Below are 16,649 nucleotides of genomic sequence, written 5' to 3'. Positions count from 1 at the left end.
TCACGTGTTTCCTCCAGCTTCAATGTCCTTGTCACAGCTGATCTTAAACATAGCCAGCACTCGAGTTCTGATCTGCTTGGTCTTAGCACCGTAGATGATGGGATTAATCACAGGAGGCAGCAACAGGTAGACATCCCCCATGAGAACATGCACAATGGGGTCTAGGCTGTTTCCAAAACGGTGTACCACTGATAGGCCAATGAGTGGTACATAGAAAGCCAGAACCACACCAATGTGTGATACACAGGTCCCAAATGCCTTAGCTCGCTCCGACTTGGAAGGCAGTTGCAGAACTGTTCGTATAATCAGAAAGTAAGACAAGGAGATGAACATGACGTCTACACCCATGACAAGCAGAATGGCAGTTAGACCATAGACTACATTGGGCAGTGTGTCTGTATAGGCCAACTTCATCACATCCTGATGGACACAATAGGAATGGGAGAGCACATTGGAGTGACAGAAGGCCAGCCGCTTGATCAGCAGTGGGAGCGGAAAGAAGAATAGAGATCCCCGGACCAGAGCCACCATGCCGATTTGAACTGTCACTGTATTGTTGAGCACAGCAGCATGACGCAGTGGGTGGCAGATGGCCACATAGCGGTCAAAGGCCATGGCCAGCAGAATGGTAGATTCAACTGCCGAGAGAGCATGAATGAAGAACATCTGGGCAAGACAGGCATCAAAAGTAATCTCCCGGGAGTCAAACCAAAAGAGGGCGAGGATCTTGGGCATGGTGGATGTGGACAGAGCCAGGTCGATAGCGGCCAGCATGCAGAGAAAAAGGTACATGGGTGCATGCAGACTCCGCTCCGTCCTCACGATGAACACCACGATGCAGTTTCCAAACAGTGCCACGGCATACATGGAAAGCAGGGGGAAGCCAAACCAAAAGTGAGCTCCCTCCAGGCCTGGGATTCCTATTAGCACGAAGGTGGCATGTGTGAAGTTGCAGGAGCTCATCGCTGACACCAAGTGGGGAGGTCTGGAGAGGGCGAGGTCACAGTGACAGCCTGCAAGGGCAGGGAGCAGAGTCAGGGAGTTCCCTGGAACTTAGTGCATGCTAGCCCTCTCTCCCTTCTCCCTCTACCTCCAACCACATCCCAGCTCTTTTCCAAAGGAGGAAATGTGAACGCTCAAAATTCACTTATTTCTCACTATTCCTAAGGCACATTTAAAATTTCCAAATAAAGCTTTGGTAGAAAAATATTTTTCCCCATAATGTGACTTCCTCAGACCTTTTTTTTTTTGCCTCTACCTTCACTGTCTGGATACTAGGCACCCCCACTTCATAAAATTACAATAGTAACTCTCTTTTCAGATAGAGCTGTCACCCTCCGCTCTCTCTTCCTGTCTCTTCCCTGCTGCCCACCCTCCTTTGCTTTCCTCCATCTTTATTTCTACTTTCTTCCTTCACCATTTTCCTTCTCTCTCCCCTTCTCTCTTTACATTTATTGATTCAGATTTCAGAAATATTTACTTGAATGATCTGTTAAGCACAATGCCATTAGTGAGACACATATCTGAGAGTCATCTTTTTTGACCTCCACAAGGCTTGCTTAGGATAGGAGACGGATAAGTAGTAAATCCATTAGAGCATTGTGATAAAGCTAGTGTAAGAGATTCATGGACTGCAGGGATGACAAAGACAGAGCAATCTTCCTCGAAATGATGCTCTCTAAATTTCAGTCCTAAAGCGTGAGCAGAATTAAGTAGTCAGAAGAGACAATAAAGGCTCTTCTGAGGTAGGGGGAATCGAAAATATTCTTCAAATAAAAAGGAAAAAGAAAAGAAAAGAAAAAAGAAATGTATCTGGATTTATAAAACAAATATACTAGCTCCCTGTAACCATCTCTGTGCAGATGGAGGTGCTGGCAAGATCCAACACCTCCAGCGGATCCTAGCTACTAGACATGTTCCCAGCTAGCAGCCAGGATCTGTATGCCTGGAAGTCACCACCAAGGATATTTTCTTTTGTCCCAAAGAGAACTTGGGGGGTAAGCCCTGAATTGGGGAGCAGTATTACTGATTTTTTATGATATTCTGAGGAATTTTCTTGGGATCTGTGCCAATAAGTCATTCATGTCAAGGGAGGACTTTCTTCTCTTCTCTTTTTTTTTTTTTTTTTTTTTTTCTGGAGCTCAGTGTTGCTTTGTTTCAACCCCATACCCCACCCAATCAGCTAAGCACTCACATCAATCTCTTTCTCTGTCAAGCTCCCTAATGTCCTGTATTTAGAGCTGGTTAACTTCAGCAGTTGGGGGCTTGGCTATGGGAGTCGGGGCCTTTGATGCTTAGAAGTAAATGATGCAGGTGTCTTTGTTGACAGTGTCCAGGGTACCCTGATTAATTTGTTTATCTCTCCCAGGATTCTTTCTCCTTTCTGACTAAGGTCTTTAATACAGTTTGGCTTTTCTTCTCTTTATTCAACTTCTCCTTAATGGAGAGAGCTTAGAGAACTGATGCTTTAATCACAATTAAACAAGAACCAAGACATTTTAAGCTGGAATCTCCCTGTCTTGAAAGAGCAAAGAAAACAGATTAAGGATTCAAAGGTTATAAAACCCATATCGCTGATTTTGATTTTCTCCATTCTTAGGGTTTGTGCAAGTAAAGGAACAGCTTCTCAATATCGAATTCTAAACCCTGCTACTTAATACTGTCAAAGACAATTTCACTCTTCAGCGAGATGCAAAATAGTCTCAAAAGAGTGAGATGAATGTCCCAACAAGAGCTGTGAGCCCAGCCTGAGCTCAACACACACCAGTAATCCCTCACAGGGCTACAAAGTAGTACATATGCCACTCTGCCTGGGGAGTTGCACCCCAAGTGGCCTCTCTGGCTTATCAAAGTCTCAGGCTGGGACCTCTGACAATTTCCCTTCCTGATTTACCTAGATCTCTGTCAAAACACCCACCCCTTTGCCACACCCCCCTTCTGGTGTGGAACAGTCCTGTGTGTTTTTATTTCTATCTTGGATCCAACCATCTGTTTTTGTATTTATCGCAAACAGCTCGTGGGAGAATGCAAGTGTCCCAACAAACGACTCTGTGTGGTGGAGGGCAAAAGAAAACAACCTTCCCTGGAGGGAGACCGTTTTCCTTGACCATTGTACCCAAGAGAAATGGGACAAATGAGAAAAGAAGGTAGGTTGGAGGTAAAATGTCACGTTTCACATTCTCAATGGCTTCTGCTCATTTAAAGATCTCTCTCATCCAGAGTTGCCCGCTTTCCTGATCCACCCCTCTGTATAGCATCTGTCCAGCCATGGCGGTGCTTAAAGCACAGAAGTAGTGTCTGTCCTATTTTGTGTTATTTTAAAGGCGGTAACACTATTTTTCTAGGCTACATAACCTTAAAAAGTCTACAAAGCACTAATATAAACAGTAAAATAGCAAGGTTATAGCATTAATAGCAGTCTACAAAGCTCAATATTTCCATACAATATATTGAAGTATCAGAAATTGATCTTCCAAAAACCTTTTATTCACAACAGCATCAACAATAATGAATTTAACCAAAACTAGTAGAAAATTTAAATATTGCGATTTACAAACTATTCCTGAGATAAATTAAACATAGTATCTAACAAATGGAAAGATGCACTGTTCTTGGATTAGAACACAAAACTGTATTGAGTACAGCTTTTCTCTAGGATGATATGCAGATTTATTCTAATCGCTATTGAGGTTTCTCTAGGCTGTTTGAACAACAGTTTTTAAAGTTAGCATGCAAAGTGAAAGGTTTACCATGGCATTTTCATGAAAATGTGGGATTGTACATTGTTCTTATTCAGTTCCTCACCACCCTCTTCCTGGTCCCCTTTACACTCTCAAATATTTCTCCCCTCTGCTTCGTGCTACATGGACTGCATAACCCTCTTCCCTCCTTCTTATCCCTCCTTATTTTAAATCTCCTTCCTCTCCTCTGACAGTTCCTTTCTATTCTCTACACACACAGACACACAGACACACAAACACACACACACACACACACACACAGAGAGAGAGAGAGAGAGAGAGAGAGAGAGAGAGGGAGAGAGAGAGAGAGGAGAGATTCTGCCTATGACAGCAAAAGTATTTGTCATTCTGAGTCTAGTTTAATTTGCTTGACAGAATGATCTCCAGTTCTATCCATTTTTCTACAAGTGGCATTGCTTCATTCCTTATGGTTGAGCATAATTCTGTTATATGTCACCTGCTTTCCAGAAGAACATCAGCTAAGGCACTGAGCTTGTCTTGTGATGAAGTACGAGGGGTCTTCAAGGTGTCTCAAAGTGGCAGGATCCTCGGGCTGCCACTCCCGGCAAGCCAGCACTCACCTGAGAACAGGACAGTTCTACTCAAGGAGGCAGCTGGATCTGGCTCTTTCTTTCAGGAGCAGGTCTCTTTATAGTGCTACTCGGTAGTCAGGGAGCAGGCTGTGGGAATACCAGCTGATGCTCTAGGGGTCTGGCAGACAGTGGAGTACAAAGCTCAAGTCCACTCATCTCGTGTGCTGCTCTCACAGGCTTCCCACTTGTCCTGTCTAGGGAAACAATCTCAAAGGGCCAAGGTCTCTGTCACCATTCCCGCAATGACATATGTGAGTCTCTTGACAACAAACACGTGTCCCCACTCCTCCGAGATGATCTAATTTCCACAGTCAGTCACAAGGTTAGAGTTTCCTCACTATCTGATTTGCTAGACACGGCAGACAAAGTGTAGGAACAGTCACGATCCTTAACTGTTGGAGTTCACGTTGGCTTTAAATCCCAAGCAGGTACAGTAAAATGAAGTTCTATAACTCAAAGTAGGAAAACTCTCGTCTGCTTCTCTTGCAGTTTAATCATAGCCCCTGATATAATGAAGTCACTTCTTTTTATACCTGTGCTGTGGACAAAGATGGCTCATTGGTCTATATCATATACTGATAACATTAGACGGAGAATCTCATGTATTATTTATTTATTCACATTAAACCAGTGTTTGCCAAGAGCCTGTAATTTCATAAGCAAAATTGAGAAAATTTCCAGGGTTATGAAGTACATTTTTTGATTAGATTGGCTGAAATTAAATTAAATTAACATATAAACTAAATAGAATGCTAGATGATTATAGGGAGAAAAAAATGAAGAGGATAAAGAACATGTTAATATCAGGAGGAGGCCTTGAAACCTCAGGTGAAGCTGCTGGATGGAGGAGGTACTTAGAGAAGTGAGGGATACACACATGAAAATATCTGGGGAAGATTGTTTCAGACAAAGGATCAGAGATGGTAAATAAATTTCCCAAGGAATAAGAATGCCCAGCACCTAAGTATAGACAGGCAGTGTACTCCAGTGGAGAGAAGGGGGGGGGCAGCATGAAGGGAGAGTCAGAGAACTTCCCATAGAGGGACTTGTAGCACCGAACAATCAATTTATGTTCTTCCCTCAGAGCTGAGGGTTCTTACACAAAGTCAGACATAACCCTACAGACTAGTCCTCTCTACTAGTCTCTTCTACATGAATTTGTTTTTATTGATCCATTAGTGTTCATTCTGGCCTTTCTTTCACTGTTTCTTTTCAGTGACTTCATATTTCAGGCCTTTTAAATTTAGCTAAAGCACCACATTCATCAAGAAGCTGCATCTCTGGGTTTAATGACCTTGGTTTATGGCTAGAGTCCACAAATAAGTGAGTACATACAATATTCATCTTTTTGGTTTTGGGTTATCTCACTCAGGATAGTGTTTTCTATTTCCATCCATTTGCATGCAAAATTCAAGATGTCATTTTTTTTTACCACTGAGTAGTACTCTAATATGTATATATTCCATACTTTCTTCATCCATTCTTCCATTGAGGGGCATCTAGGTTGTTTCCAGGTTCTGGCTATTACAAATAATGCTGCTATGAACGTAGTTGAACAAATGCTTTTGTAGTATGATCGGGCATCTCTTGGGTATATTCCCAAGAGTGGTATTGCTGGATCCTGAGGTAGCTTGATTTCCAATTTCCTGAGAAACCACCACACTGATTTCCAAAGTGGTTGCACAAGTTTGCATTCCCACCAGCAATAGGTGAGTGTTCCCCTTACTCCACATCCTCTCCAGCAAAGGCTATCATTGGTGTTTTTTATTTTAGCCATTCTGACAGGTGTAAGATGGGATCTCAAAGTTGTTTTGATTTGCATTTCCCTGATCACTAAAGAAGTTGAACATGACCTTAAGTGTCTCTTGGCCATTTGGACTTCTGTTGAGAATTCTCTGTTCAGTTCAGTGTCCCATTTTTTAAGCCCATATTTTACAAGCCCAGCGAAGCCAAATAACAAGGTGAACCCAAGGAAAATCATATATAGATCTTCCTGGAAATTGGAAGCAAACAAAATTGCAGGGCAAAAGCTGTGAGCATGGGGGTGGGGGAAGGGGTGGGGGTGAGTTTGGGGGAAGGGGAGGGGGAAAAGGGAAGGGAGAAGGGAAGGACTGGCAAGAGCTTGGGGGAGTGGGAGGGTGGAGATGGGGGAAGGGCAGATATAGGAGCAGGGAAGATACCTACAATAAGGGAGCCATTTTAGGGTTGGCAAGAGACTTGGCTCTAGAGGGGATCCCAGGTGTTCACGGGATGTCCCTAGCTAGGTCCTGGGCAGCAGAGGAGAGGGTGCCTGAACTGTCTTTGTCCCACTATCACACTGATGATTATCTTGAATATGATTATCACCATAGAATCTTCGTCCAGTGATGGATAGAGATAGAGACAGAGACCCTCATCAGAGCAACGGACTGAGCTCCCAAGGTCCAGTTGAAAGGCAGAAGGAGGGAGAAGATGAGCAAAGAAGTCAGGACCGCGAGGGGTTGGTCCATCAACCGAAGCAGTGTGCCTGTTCTAATGGGAGCTCACGACATCCGGCTGGACCAGATCTGAATGAGCATGTGATCAAACTGTTCTCTGTGATTGTGGCTGACAATAGGGCTGACTGAGAAGCCATTGATAAAGGCACTGGGACTTGTGTTTACGGGATGTTCTGGCTTTTTGGGACCCTAGTCTATATAGATGCACAGCTCCCTAGGCCTGGATGTAGGGAGGAGGGCCTTCGACTTCCCACAGGGCAGAATTCCCGGCCCTCTCTCAAGCAGGCCGGAGAGGGAGGAGGAGGTGTGGGGGAGTGGGAGGGAATTTGAAGGAGGGAAGGAAGTGTAAATAATTGAATGGAAAAATAAAAAAATAGCGGCATCTCTAAACCCTCTGGTATTTCTTCTCTGGTGCCATGTGCCCTCTTTCATATCCATATGGTATGTCTCTGATTGATGTTTATCTTGCCCTGTCTCCTATTCCTTCTAGGTTTGCCTTAGATCAGTCTTATCTTGTTATTGTCACTCTAAAAACAGAAACATAATTATTGTCTTTAAGTCTCAAGACTTATTATACACCTATATCCAGGAATGTGGTCATTCTCTTATTGTGTAAAAGCATGTTCTCTCAATACTGGTTTTATGTAGACTCTATATTGAGCTTTAAGGAAAAGAGATAAATATGATCATGTCATTACCCTAAAATGCTAAAATAATATCTACACATTCTTGACATAATACAGAATAATAGTAAATATCAGTGATTTTTTATGAGGACTTGAATCGGGACATTCAGTAATCAAGGTGTGTCCAAGAAAGAGATGTTTTTTAAAAATTCAATTTAATGTGTATGGGCATTTGTCTGCATGTGTATCTTTGTGCCTTGTGTCTGCAGACCCCAGAAAAGAACATCAGGTCTCTCTGGAACTAGAGTTACAGATGATTGTAAGCTGCCATGTGGGTGCTGGGAATTACACACTAGTCCTTTGGAGGACATCCAGTGCTCTTACCTGTTGAGCCACCTCTCCATCCCCCAGAGGTAAAGCATAGAAGGACACAGAATTCCCTAAGTAGAATGGTGTTTATGGAGCAATATAAAAAGAAAAGAAATTGAGAGGGTAAATAGATGTGAGTTAATGTAAGCTGTGAACTCAAGGCTTCATTTTTATGGTTCATATCAAGGACATCTTAATTACATATGTGTATTAAATTGCACTTCTAGAAGTTGTTTGAAGGATGCATTTCAGGAAGATAAAATTAGATATGCATATGAACTTAAACTTAATATGTATACTTTTTCCTCATTGCCCGTAGTTAATTCCCCAACCCATCTTGTTCAATTTTTCTTCTAAATATAATACCCATATCACTGTTTTAGGAAAAGTCTCTGACTCCCACTGGAGAACCAGCTTGGCCAGAGCATAACATTTGCTCTGTGAATTTCCCATGCTCAGTGTCAGGTTGCCCATTTATGATCACAGACACTTACAGTTTCTAGGGTGGTCTACAGGTTAGTGTGTAGACGTGAGCTGAGAGGAGCATCTTCAGAAGTGTCATAAAAATCCTAGCATCTGACTCTTAAAATTGAGATTCCTTCTTATTTATCCCCATAAAAAGTTAGTTAAATAGAATAAACAGACTTGGATGGAGTTGGGAGAAGGACTGGAATAGAGGCTCAAACAGGGAGGTGGTCATGGGAGGGAATACAGGGAGAGATAGCTAGAATTATGGGGCATTTGTCAAAACCTAACATGGCAGAAACTTCCTAAAATATATACATATATGAAGGTGATCTAAATGAAATTGCCAAATAATCAGGAAGGCAAAGTCCCATCTGGCCACAATTAATAAAATAATAAAGGAAAATATTTAATTTTTTGAGATTAAAATATAATTACATAATTTCTCTCTTATTTCTCTCTCCAAACTATCCCATGTACCCCTTCTGGCTCTCTTTCAAATGCATAGTCCCCTTTTTATTATTTGTTACATATTTATATTATATGTATATTATATATATATGTATATATTATATTCCTAAATGCATAAATCCAAACAGTTCAGTCTCTACTCTGTTACTTGTTATGTATATTTTCAGGGCTGATTATTTGGCATTGGCTAACCAATCGGTGTGTTCTTCTCCAATTCTCTCTCTCTCTCTCTCTCTCTCTCTCTATATATATATATATATATATATATATATATATATATATTTGAGATGGGGTTTCTCTGTGTAGCCCTGGCTGTCCTGGAAATTGCTCTGTAGACCAGGTTGTTCTTGAACTGAGAGATCCACCTGTCTCTGCCTGCTGAGTGCTGGGATTAAAGGCCTGTACCATCTCTGTTTCTTTTTCAATTTTAAGACTGAATATTGCCATCTTTCACTCCCAGCTCAAGTCACTCCTACCCTGTCTGTCATTGCTCTCCAAGTATCACACCTTATGCAGTGAAGTAAGCAAAATCTAACATTTAAACCAAAACACCTCTCTGGATTTTTCTGCAGTTATTTTGAACTTTTATCTTGGCTTCATTATAGGTTAAGACCTATGAGGAGGACGATCCATGAGGTTCAGAGAACAGAATAAGGTGGGAGCAAACAGAAATTGGTTGTTTATTCAAAATATTAATCATCCATGTAAACGTCTCCTTAATTTTAATTTTTGCTTTTAACTCATGTTTATTAAGGAATATACAAAGGAAGTTTTATGTTGGAGAGAGAAAGAAATAAGACTGATGGAAATTAGGGCAAGGTGATGCTAAGCCAAATGATCAAAGGAGACTTCTTGCATAGCATCCTTCAAAAGAGAAGTTTCATGAATAAATATCCTGGAACTATGAGAAGACTGTTATGATCTTGTATGCTACCCAAATTCTTATACTTCTTTTAAGATCTTATGCATTTGTTCATCAGTTCAACTGAGGTTAAAAGGCAGTATGGGACTAGACATGGTGGCACACACCTTTAATTACAGTTGCTTAAGGGTTTGGGGCAGTGTAGTGTCACCATGGGAATTTTGTGAAACTATTTTAAAACCAAACCAAACCAAAACAACCAACAAGAAAGAAAATCTAAAGATACAAGGAGCCAGACACTATTAATAGAAGTGTAAAAACAGAACAACAGTAGATAAAATGCGGTTCCTGGTCTTGAGAAGGGTTCCTGATGTGGGAAAAACAATTACAATAGAATCTAAAGAGGCTCACCACGAGAAATAAGCAGAAAGTGGTGATGGTGCATCTGGGTGGAATGCAAGGGGTCTGGGATCCTCCAAATAAGTGACCTCTCTTCTAAGAGGGAGGGTGACGGTAGTGAATATTACTGTAGGTGGAGATAGCAGCTTGTGCAAAGGCTTGAAGTGACAGAGGAAAATCAGAATAGAGGAAATGTAACTTTCTTATGGGCTTGGAGTACTGTACAGTAGATAAAGGGTTCTTAAGAGGTAAAGGGAGACAGGACACTCAGAGAGAAACAAATTCTTTATCCTCAAAAGCCTTATCTTAAGATGGGGAAACAAGCAAAACAAAACAAAACACCTCCCCTCCCTAGTATATAATAGGTTGGGTGTTGAAAGTGCCAGGAATTAAAAAAAGGCAGGTACTAGGGGTGGTGGTGCATGTCTTTAATCCTAGCACTTCAGAGGCACAGGCAGATACAGGCAGATCTCTGTGAGTTTGAGGCCAGCTTGGTCTACAAGTAATGTGGAATTCCCCTCCATATGCTGTGAATACCATTGGTTAATAAGGAAGCTGGCTTGACCTGATAGGGTAGAGCAGAGCTAGGCAGGGAAAACTAAACTGAATGCTAGGAGAAAGAAAGGCAAAGTCAGAAAGAAGCCATGTAGCCCCACCGGAGACAGGTGCTGGAACTTTACCCAGTAAGCCACAGCCTTGTGGTGATAACAGATTAAGGAGATGGGTTAATTTAAGATATGAGTTAGCCAGGAATATGCTTAAGCTATTGGCCAAACAGAATTGCAAATAATATGGTTTCCTGTGTGATTATTTCAGGACTGAGCAGGCAGAAATAAATAAGTGGCCTCTAACAACAAATTGGTGCACCAACGTGGCCAACTAAAACACACTTAAAACCTGAGAGAGCTTCGAAAGGAATTGTAGACACAAAAGAACAGAGTTTAGCACAGTTTCTTGGTAACCACAATTTTTTTCTAGATGGGTTTGAGGTGAGCAAGGGCTCCATGGCTACTTTAGGAGAGGTGCACTAAGAACTGCATGGCTTCTTTACAAAACAAAAACTGTGGCTTCCTGGTTTGCCAGCACAGATGGCTCTGATTCCTTTTTGGGACATCTGGCTACAGAGCAATTAAATAGGCTTTGTAAGCAACTTGTTACAAACTGCTTGATGGCTCAACATACAGCTGTTGCATATTTGAAACTGGGGCAGTGTGCATGGCTTGCAGAGTCAGTGAATAGACTTCCACCATTTTGGACTGTCTGGAGCAAGCAGGGAGGGCTGTATATACCCTAGCAACATCACAGTTTAGATTCTTAAGAAGCTCTTAGCATTTTAAGAAGCCTTCTGGTCAGAAAATAATTACAGATATGCAATAAAGACAAATCCAGATGGAAAAGACCTCTAAATGAGTCACCGTATTGAATAAATGTACATAGGCTTGAGAGAAAAAAGAAAAAAAGTATAGACAGTTATAAAAGAAAGTAAATGGTTCATTAAATAAACAAAGTCTTTAAAAATATAGAGTACAGACAGTCATAGATTAAAGGAGTGAAGATAATAAATATTAAGAAGTAATAGAGTAAAAAAAGCCATGTAAAGGTGAGATATACACAGAGAGTCTGGCATATGTGTACTATTGTGTTTTCTTTGAAATTTTTGACTATAAAGGAGCTAAATAACCAGCATATATTCTTTAAAGGTATCTTGACTTTAGAATTTGAGCCTAAGGATATGTTGCTTTGAAAAAGAAGTTATTCTTTTGTTTCCACAGAGGATAAGAACCTGTGGAATCCTTCCAGACTATTGTGGTTTGATAGTCCAAGACCCCCTGAGAGGTTACCTTGAACATCACCCCCAAAAAAGAAAATACTTTGCCTAACAAAAAGCAGAAAGAAGTTTGGTGAGAACTATATTCCCAAATTTTGTCTATAAATGTTTGTTTATATTAAAGGGGATATGATATAGAGATTTGCATTGGTATGGATCTTCATTTATTGATACAAATTTAAGGTCAATTTTTTTAATATTCTGTATATGTATTTCTGATCTTGATTAAGGTATTGTGTTTGTCCAGCTCATTTTTTTTTGTTTTTGTTTTTCGAGACAGGGTTTCTCTGTGGTTTTGGAGCCTGTCCTGGAACTAGCTCTTGTAGACCAGGCTGGTCTCGAACTCACAGAGATCTGCCTGCCTCTGCCTCCTGAGTGCTGGGATTAAAGGTGTGAGCCACCACTGCCCGGCCTGTCCAGGTCATTTAAAAATGTAAAGTACATATAAGAAGTATAGGTTAATAGATAATCATTCTCTATTATAATAGCCAAGCTTGTAGTCATGTTACTTAGGTTTTCTAGATGTATAGAGACATATTTCAGTTAGATAGATATTCTTCAAATCTTTCAGAGGCCTTCAGAATATGGAATTTAAAATGTTTTAATAATTTAGGACTTTTCATGACAATGAGACACATTTGCTCCTGGCAGCACCAGGAGCTTCAAGAGGAAGATAGTCATCGAAGAGGCTCCTCATGGAGTTTGTTAGCCATTTGGGCAAGAAACTGCTCTTGCCTGGATTGCCTGATGGTATGCTTTGTGAACTGAACATGCAGGACCCACAGAGAAATGACTGATGAACTTGCCTAAAGGTGAGACCATCCTTCAGGGTTCTTGCTTCATGAAAGAGTCTGTCAGACATTCTGCAGGATACAAAAGAAAGTGACTGACAAACTACCAATACAGGTGGAACTGTCTTTGGAATTTTCTGCTTCATGAAAAAGTCTGCCGGACATATGGGCCTGTAGGCTAAAGATGGATGCCTCAATGTCACAGAAGAATTTTGGGTGACTGTCCAGGCAGCCAGATGTCTCTATCAATTTTAGAGTTTTGGAGTTGCTTACAATGCACTTCAGGTTTACTTAGGTAATATTATATCCTTCTAGAGTCTTTGATGGAGTTGAAGAATTTATAGTTGTAGTTATAGTTTTCCTTAGTTATAATAAAGCCTCACTTCCCTTCATCCCAACATTCTGTTCTGTCTTCCCCGCATACCTATGTTCTGACCTATCAGGCCAAGCAGTTTTCTTTATTAATTAACCAATGAAAGCAACAGATAGAAGACCCACCTATATCAAGATAAAGTAGATATAAATGTTGCAACTGTAATTCTAGCTTGATACCTGTTTTGTTATATGTAATTTATGTTAAAGATAAAGCCTTCCTTTTTATTTAAACAGAAAAGAGGAGGTGATGTGTTATTCTCCCTGTATTCTGGGAATGCCATTAGTTAATTAAAAAAAAACTGGCTTGGCCTGATAGGGTAGAACAGATCTAGGCAGAAAAAGCTAAACTGAATGCTGGGAGAAAGAAAGGCAAAATCAGAAAGAAGCCATGTAGCCTAGCTAGAGACAGATGCTGAAACTTTACCCCGTAAGCCACAGCCTTGTAGAGATACACAGATTAATGGAAATGTGTTAATTTAAGATATGAGTTAGCCAGGAACACGTTTAAGATATTGGCTAAACCATATTGCAAATAATATGGTTTTTGTGTGATTATTTCAGGGCAGAGCAGCTGGAAAAAAACAAACTTGACAACATACAAGGGCTAGTTCTAGGACAGACTACACAAGCCAAAAACCAAACCCAAGCCAAATCAAACCAAACCAACCAACCAAACAAAAAACAAAAAACAACAGAAAAAAAAGAAAAAGAAAAACTAGGCAGGTGAGGATGGAGGTAAATACTGATGAGGGAAAGAAGTATTAGTGTTATGATTATTATCCTTATAATGTTTGAAGTCCTGCAGTAGGGCATACTGGGTAGGGTCCTGCATGAAGAGAGGATGTAAGTCAGCAATTGATCTCTGAGAGAAGAACACTACAGGCAGAAAATGGTGAGTATGAATTATAATGCTGGAGTGTGCCTGATGATATAAGAAGCTATCTGGAGGCTAATGCAGGATTACTAGGTGAATCAAAGGGCATTTGGGGATGAAGCTGGAATAGTGGTGGACACTCAGCACAAGTAGAGGTCTTTCCATACCACTACAATCACTGACCCCCATGGGTCAGACAAGAGCCCATGAGAGTGTGCTAAACAGGGACTCAGAAGATCTGCCATGAGTCCTAGAATAAGTACTCTTAACTGTAAAATTCATGAAGAAGATTCTCCAGAAAGCCATTCCCAGATGAATTCAGGTTCAAGTTGATAGCTGGAATCCTCAGGATAGCTGTGGAAACAAAGTCAAGTGGTTGGATTCTGGATTTGTTGACAAACAATTAAGTGTGGAACAGGAGTAACAGCAAGGCAGGAGAGTTCATGGAAAGGGTTTCATCTTAGAGATCTAGAAAACAGAGTTTCTGGTTATGGAAGCCTGTAGACAGGCCTGCATTTTTATTGATGGGACTGTTAGGACTACTTAAGATGATTGTGAGACAAATTAAATGATTGTGCTGCAAACATTGATACATTTAATGTCATAAGAGGATATGAAATGACGAGAAAAAGAAGCACAATAGGAAGAAGATGCCTGAGAACAAAGTTCTGGGATATTTCAACACATTTAAGTCAAGACTAAATTAAGAGAAAGGAAGTAGTAGGCTGTAAAGTTCCAGTGCTAGGTGTAGTATATCTTATCTAGTTGTCGGCACGGGGCCTCCCAGAACACTCAGACACTGCAGACTGCTTTCATTGCTCCTGGTTGCCCACAGAACAATGGTGGGATGCTAGTTCCAAAGTCACCACATGCTTTGGTGGCAGGACTTGGAGAAATAAAGCTGGTGTTGACCTGGAAGCTCCCCCTGCTGTCTGGCTCTCATAGTGCCAGAACGTACTATCAAGGATACTAGAAAGCAAAAGTCATTGATAATCTTACCCAGCTACGAACACCACAAGTTCCAATTATGATAGAATTGGGAAGGTATATTCATGGGTGAAACTGTGGTAAAATATTTTGGGGGTGACTAACTGCTTAATGATATGGTTTAAAGTTGGACCCACAAGATTTATTTATGTCTGATGTAAATCTGGCCAAGATCTCATAGTTGGAGAGATCATAGACCCTAGGATCAGCTTACGACTATTAGCTTGCTAAATGGACATCTTGTCAAACTACCTTCTAAATACACATCTCTATACACATAGGCAGTCTCAATCTTCACCAGAGAAGTTTCTTTGAACAGTGGATGGCAGATAGCTAGAAAATACTACCTACTTTTCTACAAAGGGATGATTTAATATGAAATTTATACGAAATTTTAACTGCTACAATAAAATAAGAATAAAAGTGCTGTTGATAAAGGGGCAAGGAAAAACTTGAGATATAGGCTATCTATTGTTCTTGCTTCCTATTTATAAATTTGTATCTCATCATCTGTGAAATAAGGGGTCAAGGTAGCTGACGTTCTAGACGTATTCTAGCATTGACTGACAATGTGGCCTGAAACAAGCCATCTAGCTCTAGTCTTTTGTGATTCTATATTCCTTTAGAATGGAGAACTTTTATCAAAGCTTTACGTATCTGCTTGGTCCTCACACTATAGATGATGGGGTTCATGACAGGAGGGATCAGCAGGTAGGTGTTAGCAATCATGGTATGAACATAGGGTGGGGCTCGTTTTGCAAATCTGTGGACAAAGGACAAACTGATCAGTGGAATATAGAATAGAGCTACGGCCCCAATATGGGAGATACACGTGCTGAAGGCTTTCTTCCTCTCTTCTGGAGAAGCAATGCTGAGAACAGTTCTAATGATCAGGACATAGGAAAGGAGGATGAGAACAGAGTCCACACCAACAGTAGAAATCATGGCAGTCAGCCCTACTACACTGTTGATCCTGGTGTCTGTGCATGAGAGCTTCATGACATCGGGGTGGAAGCAGTAGGAGTGGCGGAGCACATGGCTGCTGCAGAAGGTTAGTCTCTTAAGAAGTGCAACCATTGGTGTCAGCATCACTGTTCCTCTGATGACAATTGCCACCCCAATTTGAGCTATTCTGAAATCAGTTAAGACAGTGGCATACCTAAGGGGGTTGGAGATGGCCACATAGCGATCAAAAGCCATGGCCAGCAGCACTGAGGACTCCATGACAGTGAAGAACTTAATGAAGAACATCTGTGACAAGCAGGCATTGAAGCTGATCTCCCTGGCATTGAACCAGAATATCCCCAGCATGGTGGCCAGAGTGGATACGGACAGTCCGAGGTCAGCGGTGGACAGCATGGAGAGGAAATAATACATGGGCTCGTGGAGGCTGGGCTGAGTGATAATGGCGAAGAGAATCAGGCTGTTCCCTGAGAGGGCAGTTGTGTAGAGAAAGCAGAAGGGGATGGAGATCCAGGTGTGGTAGGCTTCCAACTCAGGCACACCAGTGAGCAGGAAAATGATGGAAGAAGATGAGGTGTTCTGGAGAGTTGACATGCTAGGTTGAAAGTACAGACAGGTCTGAAGCAGGTCTTTGTGTGTTCTATTCATAAATAATTTTTTCCAACATTTATTTGACCAAACGTGAGCATCTATACAATATATGAAAACAGGGATGACACCTTTAAATTGATAAAAATTTGTATGATTTCAACTATTACAGCCACATTTTTCTATTTTTGGAAAAATTGTCTCAGTCCACAGGTCATTTTCTACTAGCTGCATTTGGACT

The 16,649-nt window shown here is 41.0% G+C and overlaps 2 protein-coding genes across 2 annotated transcripts; both read right to left on the bottom strand.

Moving 5' to 3' along the window:
- On the bottom strand, positions 1-4,390 carry LOC121458019 (olfactory receptor 51E2). The gene is made up of 2 exons (XM_041667130.1): positions 4,322-4,390; positions 1-1,013 (listed from the first exon to the last, which is right to left on the bottom strand). Exon 2 carries the CDS (start codon positions 961-963, stop codon positions 1-3), a length of 963 nt encoding a protein of 320 aa, XP_041523064.1. The 5' UTR covers positions 964-1,013; positions 4,322-4,390.
- Positions 4,391-15,469: 11,079 nt separating this feature from the next.
- On the bottom strand, positions 15,470-16,414 carry LOC121457896 (olfactory receptor 51F2-like). Its single transcript, XM_041666959.1, has one exon. It carries the CDS (start codon positions 16,412-16,414, stop codon positions 15,470-15,472), a length of 945 nt encoding a protein of 314 aa, XP_041522893.1.
- Positions 16,415-16,649: the final 235 nt, after the last annotated feature.

Source organism: Microtus oregoni, unplaced genomic scaffold, assembly GCF_018167655.1.
Source record: "Microtus oregoni isolate MIOR12 unplaced genomic scaffold, Mior012 000016F_ref0000370, whole genome shotgun sequence".
In the NCBI taxonomy this organism is placed as follows: Eukaryota; Metazoa; Chordata; class Mammalia; order Rodentia; family Cricetidae; genus Microtus; species Microtus oregoni.
Note: the sequence above shows the minus strand (reverse complement) of the source record. Positions and strands in the feature narration are given on the sequence as shown.